The 19,326-nt window shown below is 41.6% G+C and overlaps 2 protein-coding genes across 9 annotated transcripts in view; one reads left to right on the forward strand and one right to left on the reverse strand.

The window, feature by feature from the left end:
• babam2 (BRISC and BRCA1 A complex member 2) overlaps nucleotides 1–19,326 on the forward strand; it is a 213,064-nt gene that overhangs the window by 130,939 nt on the left and 62,799 nt on the right. The gene's annotated exons all lie outside the window — the stretch shown is intronic.
• The window catches only part of LOC148151350 (uncharacterized), a 187,918-nt gene that overhangs the window by 109,693 nt on the left and 58,899 nt on the right, over nucleotides 1–19,326 (reverse strand). For 3 of the 5 annotated variants that reach the window (XR_015754523.1, XM_087983540.1, XM_087983541.1), the window contains exon 3: nucleotides 18,023–18,125. Coding sequence is in view for 2 of the 5 variants with exons in the window: in XM_087983540.1 (XP_087839666.1) it covers nucleotides 18,023–18,125 (103 nt within the window). In the remaining 3 variants the exon portion in view is untranslated. Of the gene's footprint in view, nucleotides 1–3,994; nucleotides 4,165–18,022; nucleotides 18,126–19,326 lie in introns of all 5 variants that reach the window. The other 2 variants (XR_015754522.1, XR_015754524.1) reach the window with 1 other exon arrangement.

Consider the following 19,326-nt stretch of genomic DNA (forward strand, 5'->3'; position numbering starts at 1 on the left):
GGCGGTGCTGAGTTCGAGGGATTTGACTGAGACAAGGTGGGGGGAGGGGAAATGAGAAAACTGGAGAAATCTGAGTTCATCCCTTGTGGTTGGAGGGTTTCTAGGCAGAAGATGAGGCGCTCTTCCTCCAACCGTCGTGTTGCTATGGTCTGGCGATGGAGGAGTCCAAGGACCTGCATGTCATTGGTGGAGTGGGAGGGGGAGTTGAAGTGTTGAGCCACGGGGTGGTTGGGTTGGTTGGTCCTGGTGTCCCAGAGGTGTTCTCTGAAACGTTCTGCAAGTAGGCGACCTGTCTCCCCAATATAGAGGAGGCCACATCGGGTGCAGCAGATGCAATAAATGATGTGTGTGGAGGTGCAGGTGAATTTGTGGCGGATATGGAAGTATCCCTTGTGGCCTTGGAGAGAAATAAGGGGGGAGGTGTGGGCGCAAGTTTTGCATTTCTTGCGGTTGCAGGAGAAGGTGCCGGGAGTGGAGGTTGGGTTGGTGGGGGGTGTGGACCTGACGAGGGAGTCACAGAGGGAGTGGTCTTTTTGGAAGTGGAGGAGATGTGATGGAGGGCATCGTCGACCACGTCTGGGGGGAAATTCTAGACAAGTAAGTTAGATTGACCTAATTAGCATATACCAGTAATAGTGAAGCTAAGCACTTCATATGTGTTATATCTTTGTTGCCTACTAAATAATTACTTTGCAGTTTGTAGTGAAGGCATATGCAGACTTCACAAAACCATTGTATTCCGAATAGAAACAACCGATATGTTTTCAAAGTTAATTTTAATATTTATATATTTGTTCTTAATGACTGTCCAGGAAGAAATTTATCATGCTTCCTTCTGTCTTGTATCAAATCTAGAAATATGAATTTTCACTTTGCAGACCAGGATCTCATAGCTGGAAACATGGTTGTTGTCAAATACTTTCAAAGGAATACTTAAAATACAATAGGAAGTTGAATTATAATAGTTCTGGGTCAGTATGAACAACAGAAAAAATATAGTTAGATTGGTAAAAAGAGTTGGTTCAAAAACTCATGAGTATATGTGTGTCACACAGATATTAATAATGTACAGTCGTTGCAAAAGGATTAGAGGAGCTCCAAAGTTTCTCTGTGGGATTATAGTGCAAAGATTTTATACGGTCACTTGTAACAATGCTTGCATAACCATGGAAAAGTATGTCAACTAAGCATTGTGAAAAAAGTTGGCAGAGGGCAGCTGCAGTTCTTTGCTGCAAGGAGGGGTGTGGTAGGTTCAATAGGGTGATTCAGTTTTAAGTTCGCTACAGTTTTATTTCTGTTGACGTTTAACTCTTGTGTGTTCTGATTCAATAACAGAAATTATATCACAATCCTGATTTTTGTCAAATTCACAAACAGTTTGATTTCAACTTTAGGATCTCAGTTAGTTTTATGCCCTGATCATACCATATTACCTCTTTTACCAAAGCAGTATTTAATTGGTCACATGGATTTACTTTTGATATAAAGCATAACTAGTTAGAATTTCTTAAAACTCCATTATCTCTCTTCAAAGGAGATATTTTTGACTTAATCTCATAAAGACCTCCTGGTGATAAAATTGAATGTAAATACATTTCACTATTTGTCATTGGAATTGGATTGAACACATTAAGTTTTAATAAACAAGGTCGCTGTGATTATTGACACAAACAACTTTTGAAAAGAACACAAAAAATGTTGCTCTGTGTATAAATGTGCCTATTTACAGCTTTGTGTACAGTTCATGTCCCCCATTCCTTTTGGAATAAAGAACCAGCAAACCACCATCTAGGTTAATGTAGTTCACAGCATTGTGATTTTTTTTATTATTTGAATGCTGACATAATTGTGGTTCATACTTGGGAAAGGTGCCATGGTTGTCATTAGTTGCACCACCCAATGTTAATACATTTTCTAAAAACAGTGACAGGCAGGACTTCTCCATAGTGCTGACTCTAACTTTTAGTGAAACAAATAATTTTCTAATAGTAGTGCCTCAGTGCTTAATGTTAGGATATCACCTGGTATATTACTGAACAAGTTAGATACCAGAATGAATTGTACTTGACAGATCCGTTTGTTAACTTTCATTTGTTTGGATAATTAATGTAGTGGTTAGTTGCTGAAACATTAGCACACAAGGTTGCAGATTTTCTTCAATAAAACAGAAATTGATCGCAAAATGAATTGTAAAACAAAACCGGTTGCCTGAATACAGAAGCCATTTAGAATGATCTTAAAACACAAAGCAAAACAAAGTTTCAACCTGTTTGCAACAAGGTAAAAACAATGACTGCAGATGCTGGAAACCAGATTCTGGATCAGTGGTGCTGGAAGAGCACAGCAGTTCAGGCAGCATCCGAGGAGCTTCGAAATCGACGTTTCGGGCAAAAGCCCTTCATCGGGAATAAAGGCAGAGAGCCTGAAGCGTGGAGAGATAAGCTACAGGAGGGTGGGGGTGGGGATAGTGTAGCATAGAGTACAATAGGTCAGTGGGGGAGGGGATGAAGGTGATAGGTCAGGGAGGAGAGGGTGGAGTGGATAGGTGGAAAAGGAGCTGGACAGGTCGGACAAGTCCGGACAAGTCAAGGGGGATGTGGATTTCAACAGCTTCCTCATTTCCCCTTCCCCCACCTCATCCTAGTTTCTAACCTCCAGCAACACTGTCCCCCTTGACTTGTCCTCCCTGACCTATCACCTTCATCCCCTCCCCCACTGACCTATTGTACTCTATGCTACTCTATCCCCACCCCCACCCTCCTCTATCTTATCTCTCCACGCTTCAGGCTCTCTGCCTTTATTCCTGATGAAGGGCTTTTGCCCGAAACGTCGATTTTGAAGCTCCTCGGATGCTGCCTGAATTGCTGTGCTCTTCCAGCACTACTGTTTGCAACACTGTCCTTTACAAAAACCCAAGTCCAGAGAAATTAACCTCTGTCTCAACTCCTTACATTTCTACTTAATTGACCCCCTACAGTTATGCTAGTTCAGTGTGTCATTTCCAAATCTGCCAGCATGCACTTTTCACAAATTTGAGAGCATAAATTTTCAGATTTCTTATAATTTCCAAATTTCTAACCGAACTCCCTGGTTTCCAAGTTTTGCAAACTAAACTCTTCTGCTGAGGTGACTTGTTGACTGAACTATCTTAACCTTCTCCTAGCTGAGAAACTAAACTTGCTTCTGAACTCAGCCATGGTGTCTTCAGAATTTTTTTAAAATTCTGTTCCATTCTGAATTCATCTGAACTGAAAATGAGGCTAATGACCTTAAATATTTACCCTAAACTTGTAAACCATAAGTGTTAGTACTGCTGCCTCACAGCGCCAGGGATCCAGGTTCGATTCCAGCCTCAAGCAACTGTCTGTGTGGAGTTTGTACATTCTCCCAGTGTCTGCATGGGTTCCTCTGGATGCTCCAGTTTCTTCCCACAATCCAAAGATGTGCAGGTTAGGTGAATTGGCCATGTTAAATTGCCCAGTGTTCTGGGATGTGTAAGATAGATGCACTAATCAGGGTAAATATCGGATAATAGGGGAGTGGAATGGGTCTGGGTGGGATACTCTTTGAAGGGTCCGTGTGGACTTGTTGAGCCGAGGGGCCTGTTTCCAGTCTGTAGGGATTTTATCTCTTCTACATTCTTTACATGAACACACCGGAATCTTGCAGTCACCTGCTTTTGACAAATGCTCGATTTAATCACTGCTGCAGAAGGACCCTCTGACCTTGTTTGATATTAAAACTAGAAGCAGCCAATACCCATATGTCTATATTTTGAAATCCAAATACTAACAATTACAATAATACTGTATGTACGTTGTACAACTTTCACTAAACAAGAATTGTTAAATATAATGTTGGAAGGTCTTCATTGAATTTGTAGATATTTGCTGGTTCCTTTCAAATTTAATTCTATATTCTAAAATACATTCAATCTTGGTGTGTTCTTATGGTTCTCATTAACATATTTTATTCAAGAAAAGTTATGGTTTACCTTTCTTTGACTTCTTCCATAGCTTTGCTTTTATTTAGTCTTTAGTTTGTTAGTGTTCAAAATAGTCAAGTTATAAGAAAGTTGTCAAAATTTGAGTTGCAGCAGAGATTTATTTCCATTTCCAAAATATGAACGATGATCCAGTTTTGAATGTGGCACGCAGTGACACACTATGCAAAGAACATGAAAAGATATGGGTTGATCCTCCTACTTACAATTTTTCATAAGATTGGTACAAAAAGTGCAAAAAGGAATAAATATGTAATGAAAAAGCACTGAATGCACATCTTAGATTATAGTTGATTATAGTGAAATTATCAGCACAAATTAATTTTGTTTCAGAGTTCAAGGTAAATCAAAATTGATAACTTGTTAATTCTCCATTTCAACAAGGTTCCAAAAATAATGTGCACATTTTAAATAGACTTCCAAGGTTGCTAGCTAGCAGTAAATATTTGATCTCTGGTGTCCTGCCTGCTGTAACTGCTAAAAGTTTTTATTACAAGCTAACTGCTTATTAAAGCATACATTCCTGCCAACATTGGTCTCACCCGTAGGAGATGTAACAGGATGAAAACATGTTCAGGTTCTGGTTGCAATCTACCTCATTCCCTTCAACCTCTTCCAAATAAAAAATACAGAATCCAAGTTTTTAGCTCTATTTTATCAAAATAATTCCACATTAACATTTTTGAACCCTTTTTTAGAGTGAAGACCTAACAAGCCTTAAATAGTCTTATATTTGGAAAATACTATAAGAAAAAGAAACAATTCCTTTATCATGTTTTTGCTATATAATAATCAGTCTTGGAACCTGAGAATTATACCCTGAATGCTAAACTGCCTTTTCGGTTCTCTGCTGCTGAACAGTTGCACATATTCTGTTTTTATGTCGCATTTGCAGCAGATTAGATTAGATTGCTTACAGTGTGGAAACAGGCCCTTCGGCCCAACAAGTCCACACCGCCCCGCCGAAGCACAACCCACCCATACCCCTACATTTACCCCTTACCTAACACTACCGGCAGTTTAGCATGGCCAATTCACCTGACCCTGCACATCTTTGGACTGTGGGAGGAAACCGGAGCACCCAGAGGAAACCCACGCAGACACGGGGAGAACGTGCAAACTCCACACAGTCAGTCGCCTGAGGCGGGAATTGAACCCGGGTCTCTGGCGCTGTGAGGCAGCAGTGCTAACCACTGTGCCACCATGCCGCCCACAAATGTGGTACCTTTTATTAGTGTATAATTGTGGATAAAATTTTAAATATGTAAAGGCATTTATTTAGTAAACAGTAATCCTGAAATTGTAAAACTAATACTTCAGGGCCTCTGGTTGCCAAAATGTTATATTTATTAGACTTATTTAAACTCCCTTCAGTGAGGTGAGATGTTGCATTGGATCTGTTCTCCCCTCATCTGTCATTGCAAGTTATGAAGTCTACCCAGGTTTGTTTCTTTTAATCAATAAGTGGGTTGAGGAACAGCTTGTAATTGACACCAGGCGAATAGAAAACAGCAGACTAAGAAATGCACATAACATTTCTGGGCTCTACATTAATCCACCCATATGTTCTCAGAAATTTCAAGGAGCACTCCATGTGTGCTCAGACCTAATTTGTGATGATTTCTTCCTCACAGAGATTTAATCAGGTCTCAGAAACAAACTACAACAGCTTTTGTCACTTGATCATGTGTGCTTTGAGCTTCTGTATATTTCCTGTGTAAACATATTTGCTTGTGAGTAAATGAATTCATCAATTTCCAATGCATCTCACGCTTGTGTCACGTTAACACCTTCATTCTGTTTTGAATTTAACTTTAAACAAAAACAGAAAGTTGCAAGAGAATTGTATCTTTAAGAAGTTAAATGTTGTTTTCCCTCAATTTTATATGATTTATTCCTCTCAAATATTTAGTCATATTGTAAATAAAATATAAGATTAAGTTCCAATCTTATGACGACAAATCAGTAACTATGATCACATGCATCCATAAAGTACAAGAGTCACCTCGACTATGACCACAAACATTTCATCAGCACAGAGTCATACAGTGCAGAAACAGCTCCTTTGGTCCAACACATCCGTCCCAATCAGGTATCCTAAACTGAACTAGTCCCATTTACCTGCATTTGGCCCATATCCCTCCAAACCTTTTCTGTCCGTGTACCTGTCCAACTGTCTTTTAAATGTTGCAATTGTACTCACCTCCACCACTTCTTCTGGCAGCTCATTCCATAGATGCGCCACCCTCTATGTGAAAAGGTTGCTGCTCAGGTCTCTTTTAAATCTTTCCCCTCTCACCTTCAGTCTATGTTATCTAATTTGGGACTGCCCTATTCTTGTAAAAAGATTTAACTATTCACCTTATTTATGACCTTTATGATTTTGTAAACCTCTGTAAGGTCACCCTTCACCTTCTGATCCAGGGGAGAAAGTCCCAAACTAGTCAGTCTCTTCTTATAACTTGCATTCGATTTCCAACAACATCCTTGCAATTTTTTTTCTGTACCCTTTCTAGTTTGACAACATCCTTGCTATATCGGGAGCAACCAGAATTGTATGCAATATTCTAAAAGTGGCCTGTCAATGCCTTGTACAACTGCAACATGATATCCCAACTCCTATATTTAGTGCTCTGAACAATGAAGGCAAGCGTGGCAAACCCAGCCTTCACCACTCTGTCTACCTGCGACTCCACTTTTAAGGAACTGTATACCTGCCCCCTAGTACCTTCTGTTTAACAACACTACCGAGGACCCTACCATTAAGATTAGATTAGATTAGATTAGATTACAGTGTTTAAACAGTCCCTTCGGCCCAACAAGTCCACACCGACCCGCCGAAGCGAAACCCACCCATACCCCTACATTTACCCCTTACCTAACACTACGGGCAATTTAGTATGGCCAATTCACCTAACCTGCACATCTTTGGACTGTGGGAGGAAACCGGAGCACCCGGAGGAAACCCACGCAGACACGGGGAGAACGTGCAAACTCCACACAGTCAGTCGCCTGAGTCGGGAATTGACCCCGGGTCTCTGGCGCTGCGCGGCAGCAGTGCTAACCACTGTGCCACCGTGCCGCCCACAACTGCAAGTCTTGCCCTGTTTTGCCCTACCAAAATGCCATTTAACTAAATTAAATTACATCTACCACTTTTTGGCCCATTAGTCCATCTGATCAAGATCTAGGTGTACAGTCCACTATGCCACCAATTTTGGCGACATCTACAAACTTACTAACTGTACCACCTATATTATGATCCATATCGTTGATATAAGGAAGTAGCAGAATAACCCTGACTGTATTTTGGGATGCTCTTTTTGTTGTACCCAGTCTGTACCCAGTAATTAATGCAGAGTTGTCCAGTAGAAATTGCTGTCTGTATCACAGAAATAACAACTTCATTTAAAAGTCAACTTAATAAACATGCATGTGTAAGTATTGAACTCCTATATTCAATGACAGTCACTAAAGCACTTCTTATTTAACGCAGTTGGATTCCAGTTAGCCATGTAAATGATTATTGCCTAATGCATTGGATAACACGAGTATAGTCCATAGTACACTGGGCAGAATGTTCATTTAAAATACTGTAGCCTAACCAATCAGGGATTAATGGTATTGTAGGCAATTCTCACTATTGAGAATTAAGTTTTAAATTGACACAAAACAGAAATTGCTGGAGATACCCAGCAGGTTTGGTATTGTTCACTTCTGTTTCAAGTTTGTCTCCTGCTAGTCCCGAGCATCACTGTCATGACCTCAGCACTTATATTATTCATATTGTTGAGGAAGAGGCTTTTCTAAACACTAAATCCTGAATTCAGTTCACTGCATTTTAGAAGAATAATTCTGCTTCATCAAAAGGGACATGATACACAGTCACCATTCAGCCAATTTCTAATACTTGGTTTTCTGCAAGCCCCAATCCATCTCATATGGTATTCAACTCTATGGAATTTCATCAATGTTCTTAAAAAAAACACCTGTGATAGATAATTTAATATAGTATCAATTATAGGACTGCATGTTTGAATGTACACTTACACACCTATTCTGGAACAATCCTAGTGCATAAATTGCAGATCAGGACTCTTAACTGCTGTTTGTTTCTACTTCAACCATAAGACCTATTATCATAGTATGTCATGTTTTTATATCATGCTCACTCATCGACCATAGCTTTTCTGCAGCCGGTCTCTGATTTTTGCCTTTTTTGTCCTATCTCTGTACTCTACGTGTTTCTGATCGAACAACTGAAATACTAATGTATCTTTTTTTTTCTGGATGCTACGTTTTAGAGAAGTTCTTTTTTGCCCTTGCTGTTTCACATACCTCTTTTGTCTTATGGCCTCAGTATGGGATTTAAGCTTCATCTTGGTGTTCACATTTCAAAGTTCTTTATTTTCTTCCACAAGTCTGCCCTTCGAACCCAAATGAAGCATTTTGGAAATTGGATAGAATGTACTATCTTAGTCTTTTTATTTACAAACTTAAGTTTCTTTGTTGGCTGCACATCCTTCATTTTCATAAAATTGCTTCTGATTATGCTTACCCTTCTGTCATTGACATCATATCTGTCAATTTATCATTTGTCCTAACTAGACAAACGTACTTAATGCAAGCAACTCTGTGTCACCAGCATTCGCACGTTGATTATGTTCTTTCCTCCGATTTCTACCCTTGGACATGCATCAAAATCTCTCAATTAATTTTGTCAACAATGCGCAACTTTGTATTCCTCTTTTCACTTGAAATATATCTGACTCTGGTGCGGCCACATCTGGAGTATTGTGTGCAGTTTTGGTCGCCATACTATAGGAAGGATGTGGAGGCACTGGAACGGGTGCAGAGGAGGTTTACCAGGATGTTGCCTGGTATGGTAGAAAGATCGTATGAGGAAAGGCTGAGGCACTTGGGGTTGTTTTCATTGGAGAAAAGAAGGTTTAGGGGTGACTTGATAGAGGTGTATAAGATGATTAGGGGTTTAGATAGGGTCGACAGTGAGAATCGTTTTCCTCGTATGGAGTCAGCTATTACGAGGGGGCATAGCTTTAAATTAAGGGGTGGTAGGTATAGGACAGATGTTAGGGGTAGGTTCTTTACTCAGCGAGTCGTGAGTTCATGGAATGCCCTGCCAGTAGCAGTGGTGGACTCTCCCTCATTATGGGCATTTAAGCGGGCATTGGATAGGCATATGGAGGATAGTGGGCGAGTGTAGGTTAGGTGAGCTTGGATCGGCGCAACATCGAGGGCTGAAGGGCCTGTACTGCGCTGTATTCTTCTATGTTCTATGTTCTATGATCGTCCATCTTCTAGCCCGCTGCTTACAATTTGATCTCATTTTGGGTTCTGGATAAATCATTCAAAACTATTAAAAAAAACAACAGTTTTGACAAAGGGTCAGTTAGACTCGAAATGTCAGCTGTTTTCTCTCCTTACAGATGCTGCCAGATCTGCTGAGATTTTCCAGCATTTTCTCTTTTGGGAAAAAAAGCATTTAATCTAATTGTTTTAACCCCATCTCTGCAAGCTCGTAATTTAACCATCAAGAGTCTTCAATTTACAATAGATTGGACTTCAGGTTCTTGCAATTTTCATCTGTAACTCTGAACCATGTGATCAAAAGCTTACATAATCATAAACCAACTTGCTGCTGGAATCACAGAATTGTTACCATTCAGAACTCCTGCTGTCCCCCCCATAACCCTGTATATTGTTTCTATTTAAATAGTCATACAATGCCTTAGAGCCATACAGAAGGGACACTTCAGTCCAACCAGTCTATGCTGACCATGTTCCCAAACCTCCCACAAGGAGGTTGAACAGTTCATCCACTTTACTAACACCTTCCACCCCGACCTCAAATTTACCGAGACCATCTCAGACTCCTCTCTCCCCTTCCTAGACCTCTCCATTTCTATCTCGGGTGACCGACTCAACACAGACATTTACTACAAACCAACCGACTCCCACAGCTAGATTACACCTCCTCCCACCCTGCCCCCTGTAAAAACGCCATCCCATATTCCAATTCCTTCGCCTCCGCCGCATCTGCTCCCAGGAGGACCAATTCCACTACCGAACAACCCAAATGGCCTCCTTCTTCAAAGACTGCAATTTCCCCTCCGACGTGGTCAACGATGCTCTCCACCGCATCTCCTCCACTTCCCGCTCCTCCGCCCTTGAACCCCGCCCCTCCAATCGCCACCAGGACAGAACCCCACTGGTCCTCACCTACCACCCCACCAACCTCCGGATACATCGTATCATCCGCCGTCATTTCCGCCACCTCCAAACAGACCCCACCACCAGGGATATATTTCCCTCCCCACCCCTATCAGCGTCCGGAGAGACCACTCCCTCCGCGACTCCCTCGTCAGGTCCACACCCCCCACCAACCCAATCTCCACTCCCGGCACCTTTCCCTGCAACCACAAGAAGTGCAAAACTTGCGCCCACACCTCCCCCCTCACCTCCCTCCAAGGCCCCAGTGGATCCTTCCATATCCGTCGCAAATTCACCTGCACCTCCACGCACATCATTTACTGTATCCGCTGCACCCGATGTGGTCTCCTCTACATTGGGGAGACAGGCCGCCTACTTGCGGAACGTTTCAGGGAACACCTCTGGGACACCCGCACCAACCAACCCAATGGCCCCGTGGCTGAATACTTTAACTCCCCCTCCCACTCCGCCAAGGACATGCAGGTCCTTGGCCGCCTCCATCGCCAGACCCTGACCACACGACGCCTGGAGGAAGAGTGCCTCATCTTCTGCCTAGGAACCCTCCAACCACACTGAATGAACAGGCCGAAGGGCCTGTTTCCACACTGTAAGTAATCTAATCTAATCTAAACCTCAACATTACGTCCCAACTCCTCTGCACAAAAGGTCTGAACAATGAAGGCAGGCATGCTATATGTCGTCTTAACCCCTATCTACCGTGATGCAAACTTCAAAGACTTATGTACCTGAACCCCCCGGTCTCTCTGTTCTACAACACTACCCAAACCCTACCATTAATTGTATAAGTCCTGCCCTTGTTTGCATTGCCAAATTAAACTCCATCTGCTGCTCCTTAGCCCATTGACCCAATTAATTTTTGTAATGTTTGAATATCTTCTTCACTGTCCACTATATCAAAAATTTTAGTGTCATCTGCAAACTTACTAACTGAACCTGCCTCTATCACACATCCAGGCAATGTATTCCAATTCCAGTCTGCTTGCTGTGCGAAATGGTTTTTTTCTCACCTCAAAATTTTTTTCTATTGCAAATCATTGGGTCTGTGCCCGCTGCTCTTTACACATTCATCTATGTGTTGTGGGCATGCTGGCTGGGCCACCATTTATTGCCCTTCGATAAGGGAACCGAACCAGTTCATTGTATTCCAAGTGTACTGTAACTAGTGTCTTGTACAGTTTTGGCAAAGCTTCTCTTTTTTTTAGATTAGATTAGATTCCCGACAGTGTAAAAACAGGCCCTTCGGGCCAACAAGTCCACACCGACCGTCCAAAGCATAACCCACCCAGACCCATTTCCCCGTGACTAGTGCATTTAACACTACGGGCAATTTAGCATGGCCAATTCATCTGACCTGCACATCTTTGGACTGTGGGAGTAAACCGGAGCACCCAGACGAAATCCATGCACGGGGAAAATGTGCAAACTCCACACAGACAGTCGCCTGAGGCTTGAATTAAACCTGGATCCCTGGCGCTGTTGAGGCAGCAGTGCTAACCACTGGGCCATCATACTTTTTATAAAGTTCAACAGTCTATTTTGCCTTCCTTTAGGATCTGCTGAACTAGGAAGCCAATTTTTGTGATTTATTCATGAGGATTCCCAAATTCCTCTGTGCTGTAGCTTTCTGAAGTGTTACTCCAGTTAATAATATTCAGCTCTTCTATTCCTTCTGCCAAAATGCATAATCTCATTTTTCCAACTGCCAATTCTTTTGCCCATTTGCTTAACCTATCTCTGTTCCTCTGCATAGGTTTAGGATGAGAGGGGAAAGATTTAGAACATAGAAGAGTACAGCACAGAACAGGTCCTCAGGCCCACAATGTTGTGCCGAGGTTTAATCCTAATGTAAAATATAATAACTTAACCAACAAACCGTCAACTCACTGCTATCCATATGCATGCCCAGCAGTCGCTTAAATGTCCCTAATGACTCTGCTCCTACCATCATGCATTCTCAACTCTCTGCATAAAGAACCTACCTCTGACATCTCCTCTATACCTTTCTCCCAAAAGGGACCTAAGAGGCAACTTTTTCACGCAGAAGGTGGTGTATGTGTGGACTGAGCTGCAAGAGGAAGTGGTGGAGGCTGGTACAATTCCAACATTTAAAAGGCATCTGGATAGGTATATGAATAGGAAGGGGTTAGAGGGATATGAGCCAAATGCTCGCAGATTGGACTAGATTAATTGAAGATATCTGGTCAGCATAATGAATTGGGCCAAAGGGTCTGTTTTCATGGTGTACATCTCTATGACTCTATGTTCTTTGCACTATAGTATCATCCTTCACTTCTCCGCATTGAACTTTATCCACTAACTCCACCAATTTGTTTGTGCCTTTTAGAAGTTCTACACTATCCTACTCACAATTTACATTCCTTCCAAGCTTTGTGAACTCCTCAAATGTTGAAATTTTCCCTGCAAACCAACGTCCAGAGTATTATATATCAGGAAAAGTCATGGTCCCAATACCAACCACTGAGGAAGCCCACTACTGTACAAATATTCCTCCAGCCCAAAAATTATCCCCAACTCTTTGCTCTCTGTTTGCCTATTGCTAGGTTAGATTGAGAGTGGTTTTGTTTTTCAAAAGGGTTAAATTGAATCTACCCGCAATGCATGGCTTTGCATGCAGGAAAGGATTCCATTCACATTAATGTTTTACCGCATTTAATTTGATCTTGAGGATTTAGTTACCAGGTGATAAAACTTGCAGCATCAGGCAGAATTAAACAGGAAGGAGATTTTTGAGGTGGGTGTGTGTTCACATTGTTTGATGTGGTTTCCTGTATTACTAGAGCTGAAACAATGTCGCCTGTTTTCCTTTTTAAAATAGACTGATTCTGCAAAATAATTAACAACGTGTGATAATAAAAGCGACCGTTAAAGGACTACTCTTTTCCATACTGTGTGTCTGTAAATATGCTCGGTAGCAGTAAGATTATCAAATGTGCTGCCTGTTCATTTATTTTGTTGTTAACTTTGCTGAAATTATAGATGAAAACATCGTGGTGATCATTCCTTCATTGTGATGATCCTCAAAAGCTGAACAGATCAACATATCTTCACACGTTTGCTGAAATCCTGATTCATGCCTTTGATATTTTGAGGCTTGAAAATTGTAGTTACAACACTCTGTAAACTTGAAATCTTCCAGAACTATTCCCTATCTCATATTTGAGCCATCATAGCAAACAAGAGAATAGCTACTGGTCTTCAAGGGCTATTCACTGATAGCCTAATTCCAGTATTCAAACCACAAGTAACCACAACCCAAGTTCACCATCCATCAGCAGCCAGTAGTTTACCTTCCCTTTGTCAGTGATCATCATTATGTAAATCTCATTGCAAATAAAAAAAGTCACCATAAATAAATATTCCAAATAAATATTCTAAATAAAAAAGTCAACGGATAAAATTTCAGCATACCATGTTATTGTAATAAAACTGGTTAAAAATAAATAAAACTGGCTGTCAGTGAAATAAGTGAGGATGCCCTTGGAGGAGAACCGAGAAGGCCCAGCTGCAGACTCTGTAGTGTCTCAGTGAATGTGGGTAATAGAGAGTCTTGTGGTGCTATCCCAGTCAGTGATCTAACAGGCTAAGGTTCAAGTCCCACCTGCTCCAACAGTGTGTAATAACATCTTTGAAGAGGTTGATTAGAAAATATCTACATGGGTAACAACCTAAGTTGACTAGCTAGCAGTTAACAGCTGGTGAACTGCCAGAATGGCATGGATGGGAAGACAAATGTTTTTCTCTCTCTGGTTTATGAAGCCACTGCCAATTATCTGGGATGGAGCGTGAGCAATTTGAATAATCTGTTTAATAACAGATTGGTGACTTATGTGACGATACCCTGCAAGCCCATTAACACGCTGGAATCCAGTGCAATGACAGCTGTTTGATGAACTACCTCTGCAGGTTCCCCATATTGGATGTCTAGTTTTTAGGGGGGGTGTTCAGTTGCATGAAAATCTAGTAAGTAATAGGCCAGAGATGATGGACAGAGTCAGGATAACTTCAGGCACAGCAGATGAGACAACTATGAGAAGGGTGATGGCCAATGCAAGGCTGAGAATGTTGTACTTAATGCATGCAATATATGAAACAGGATAAATGGGTTTGTAGCACAGATTGAAATTGGTGGGTATGACCTTGTCAGTATTACAGAGTCATGGTTCTATAGAGTTCAGGAATGGGAACTAAATATCCAAGGATTTACATCCTATCGAAAGGACAGACAGATGAGCAGTGGAGGCGGAGTTGCCTTTTTAGTAGGAAATGAAATGAAATCAATAGCAGAAAATGTATACAGTCAGAAAGCATCCTGAGGGGAGTTGTGTCCAGACCTCCTAGCAGTAGTCAGGACATGGGGAATAAAATATATCAGGAGATTGAAATGGCATGTAAAGAAAGGCACAAATCATTACACATCATTAAAGTCCCTGATGATTGATAGTAATTAATTTGCATATGGACTGGGAAATTCAGGTTGCGAGCAGATTTCAAAGAGAGGAGTTCATGGCTTGTCTACGAGATTTTTTTTCGATTAGCTCGTGGTGGACCCCAGTAGGGAACAGGCAATTCTGAATTTGGTGAGGTGTAATGAGGCAGACCTGATTAGGGAGTTTAAGGTGAAGGAACCCTTGGGGATCATTGACCCTGCAGTTTAAGACGAAGGAGCTGGAATCAGATATAATAGTATTACAATTGAGTCAACGTAACTACAAAGGCGTGAGGGAGGATGTGGCCAAAGTTGATTTGGGAGGGGAGCCTAACAAGGATGATGATGGAGCAGCAATAGTAGGAATTTCTGGGGGGTAATTCAGGATGCGCAGCAGAAATTCATCGCAAGGAAGAACAAACATACTGAGGGGAGAAAGAGGAAACCATGGCTGACAAAGAAAGACAGAGATTGTATTAAAATAAAAGAAAAAGATTAAACTGTGGTGAAGATTAATGGGAAACAAAGGATTGGAAGCCTTTAAAAACCAGCACAGGATAACTCAACAAGCAACAAAGATGGAGAAGATGAAATATGAGCACAAGCTCACTAGTTATAAAACAATACTGCAAGAACATTTTTTTATTAAGTATCTAACATGTGAGAAAGAAGCAAGAGTGGACATTAAACTCCTGGAAAATTAGGCTGGAGATGTAGTAATTCGGAACAAAGAAATGGCAGCATAAATGAATAGGTACTTTGCATCAGTTTTCACAGTGGAAGACACCAGTGCATACCAGAACTTCAAAAGAGTCAGGGAGCAAAGTTGAGTGTATTGGCCATCACGAAGGAGAAGGTGCTGGACAAGTTCTAAAGGTGGCTAAATCACCTAAGCAGATGGACTATACCCTAGAGTTCTGAAGGAGATAGCTGAGGTGATTATAAAGGCATTGATAATCTTTCAGAATCACTGGAGTCAGGGAATTTCCCAGAGAACTGAAAAATGGCTGTTTAAGAAGTGAGGGTGGCAGTAGACAGGAAATTATCGACTGACTTTGGTAAGATTTTAGAATCCATTATTAAAGATGAGATTGCAGGATACTTGGAAGTGCCTGGTAAAATAATGTGTTAGACTTCTTCGAGGAGTTAACGAGCAAGTTAGGCAAAAGAGATTCAGTGGACTTGATCTACTTAGACTTCCGGAAGGTCTTTGACAAGGTGCCATACAGGAGGCTGCTACATAAGACAAGAGCAGGTGGTGTTAGGGGCAAGGTACTGGTATGAATAGAGATCGGGTGACTGACAGAAAGCAGGGAGTAGGCATAAAGAGGTCTTCAGTATGGCAGCTGATGACAAGTGGAGTTCCATGGGGTCTGTACTGGAACCAGACCCCAACAATTTAGATAAATAAACAATTTGGATGAAGGAACTGAGAGCCTTATTGTTAAGTTTGCAGATGACACAAAGATAGGTGAAGGGATAGTAGTATTGAGGAAGCAGAAAAACATTGACAGGCTAGGATCGTGGACAAAAAAGTGGCAGATGGAGTACAACATGGGAAAGTGAGAAGTTCTGCACTTTGGTGGGAAGAATAACGGTGTAAACTACTTCCTCGAGAGGGAGAGTCTTCCTTTTTAGAGGTATGGAATACAAGAGCAGGGATTATACTGCTGAGGCTGTACAAGATTCTAGTCAGAATCTCTTTGAAATATTGTGAGCAGTTTTAGGCCTCGTGTATAAGGAAGGATGTGCTGGCATTAGAGGGGGACTAAAGGAGGTTGTGGTGAAAGCATGAGCAAGAGGTTGAGAAACTAACTCTGGTCTTCCTGCTGTTGGAAGGATGTTGTGAAACTTTAAAGGATTCAGAAAAGCTTTACAAGAATGTTGCCTATGTCGGAGGGTTTGAGCTATACAGAGAGGCTGAATAGGCTGGAACTATTTACCCTGCAGCATCAGAGGCTGAGGGGTGACCTTATAGAGGTTTATAAAATCATGAGGGGCACGGATAAGGTAAATATACAAGGTCTTTTCCCTGGGGTGGGGAAGTCCAGAACTAGAGCGCATAGGTTTAAGCTGAGAAGCAAAAGGTTTAAACGGCACCTGAGAGATAACTTTTTCATGCAGAGGGTTTTGTGCATGGAATGAACTGCCAGAGGAAATGGTGGAGGCTGCTACAATTGCGACATTTAAAAGGCATCTGGATGGGTATATGAATAGGAAGGGTTTAGAAGGAATATGGGCCAAATGCTGGCAAATGGGACTAGATTAATTTTGGATATCTGGTCGGCATGGACAAGTTGAATTAAATGGTCTGTTTCTATGTACATCTCTATGATTGTATGACTGTGAGAAACATGTCAACCATGATCGAATGGTAGGGCAGACGCGATGGGTAATTAGCCTAATTCCACTTCCATATTTTGTGGCTTTTGGTAATGCTGCAGTGGAGGATGTGACATCAGTTGTCAACTGCTACACCGTACTTGGTTTCACAATTGTACGAATGGAGTTTCCTAACACATCCATACTGGAAAGAATGGAAGATCTGTGTAGAGCCCTGTGCCAGTTTGGTCCATTGTGCTCCTTGACATGAACCACAGGCTTACTGGCAGCCTTCAAAGTGTATAAAAAGATTTGTTCTTCAGGCAAGTATTGTTGTTCTGCAGGTTACCTCATTCATGTGTTCTCTGAGTTTCCTGCAAAAGACTTCATATGGGACCTGTCTCTCTGGCAAGCTAGCATCTGTGATAGTTTGTCACTTGTTTTGGCAGCAGTGATTAGTGTTTTTCCATGTACAGATTTTAACCTCCATTCCTCCAGGAATTTGAGTATCTAAACTGATGGCTGCAAGTGAAATGAATAATGGTGTACTTTCATCATTGCATCCTTCATGCAGTACTTTCACTGCTTGGCCAGGTTGCACTCCTGGACATTTGAAATAAAAAAAGACAGAAGGGTGTGATTGTGGTGCAGGCAAGGGGAAAAAGCAAGAGGTTTATGCTTATGCCAACTGCAGCCTGTAAATCAGAAGTAAGCATGGGATGAAGGGGAAATAGGGTGTAAGATGACTGTTAATGCGAATAACATTTAGGAATCTTCATAGTTCCAACTCTACTTCTGACCACAGCAATTTCTGTCACAACAATGTCCAACAACCTCTGCTCCGTGATAGTTACCTACAGTATGGAAACAGGCCCTTCGGCCCAACAAGTCCACACTGACCCTCCAAAGAGTAACCCACCCAGATCCATTCCCCTACCTTATATTTACCCCTGACTAATGCACCTAATACTATGGGCAATTTAGCATGGCCAACTCACCTGACCAGCACATCTTTGGGATGAATGTGCAAACTCCACACAGACAGTATGAAAGTAGGAAATACAGTGGCTTATCTCTCTTCGATTTATTCCAGTGGTGCATCTGCAAGAGAGAGGGAGGTTTTGTGAGTGGTTATTATGCAGACTGGGTAATGTGACTCGTAACAACTGGCAGTGTACAATCTATGAGCTGTCCCTGCAAACTTCGCTGTGATGCTGAGTGTGTGAGTGCAATGGAGAATATGAATGTCAGGTATGAACCTTGGTTGGTAAAGATTGGTACAGTGGGTAACTAATGGCAGTGTGTTGAATTAGGTAATGTCTGGGACTAGCAGTGTAGTTGATAAGGTGTGGGATTTGAAGATGCCGTTTGACTTCCCATGTGAAGTCCAGGAAACTCCGGCTCTACTATGTTCTAAGAGTATGTCTCGAGAGCCTCACTGCAGCTACAGAAACGTAACTCCTGTTTTCACCTTTTCCAACAAGGCCTCCAATCTGGAGTCCACTGAATGCTAAAATCATTAAAACATGCAGGAGTATGAAGCCGACTCAAATTTATTGAGTATTGCATTGTCCTTGACTATTTCCAAGGTTATAAGATTTAGCCCCGTCTTAGTACTTAGCAAAATAATTCCTTTTTTTTAAGTCAAGTTTTCCACAAAATGTGCACACCCATATTGATAAAGCAACTGTGTTTACCATTTGGGTGGCTGAGTTTTTGTTAAGCTGATGATTATGTCAACCTTGACTCAATGAATACACATATCTCTCAGAATTATTGGCAGGAGGAATAGAAAAACATTTCATTAAAGTTATGTGGGACTAACGGTTACAGTGGTGTTCTCTACAGGAAATTAGGGGTAGTTAGGAAGGCAAATGGGATGTTGCCTTTCATAAAAGGGCTTGAAGTTTAAAAGTAGGGATGTCTTGTTAAAACTTGCAGAGCATTGGCAAGACCACACTTAGACTATTGCATAAAGTTTTGGAAACAGACATGGAAACAGACCCTTTAGTCTAACTCTTCCATGTCGACTGGAAATCCTAAATTAATCCTGTCCCATATACCAGCATTTGGCCCATATCCCTCTGAACCCTTCCTATTCATATACCCAACCAGGTGCCTTTTAAATGTTGTAATTGTACCAGACTCCAACACTTCCCTCTGGCAGCTCATTCCTACAGGCACCACACTCTGTGTGAAAAAGTTGCCCCTTAGGTTTCTTTTAAATCTTTCCTCTCTCATTTTAAACCAATTCCCTTGAGTTTTGAACTCCACCACCCTGGTGAAAAGACCTTACCTAATC

The sequence above is a fragment of the Chiloscyllium plagiosum genome, unplaced genomic scaffold, assembly GCF_037043375.1.
Source record: "Chiloscyllium plagiosum isolate Xiang-an unplaced genomic scaffold, Cpla_swu_hap1 HiC_scaffold_3, whole genome shotgun sequence".
Classification (NCBI taxonomy): Eukaryota; Metazoa; Chordata; class Chondrichthyes; order Orectolobiformes; family Hemiscylliidae; genus Chiloscyllium; species Chiloscyllium plagiosum.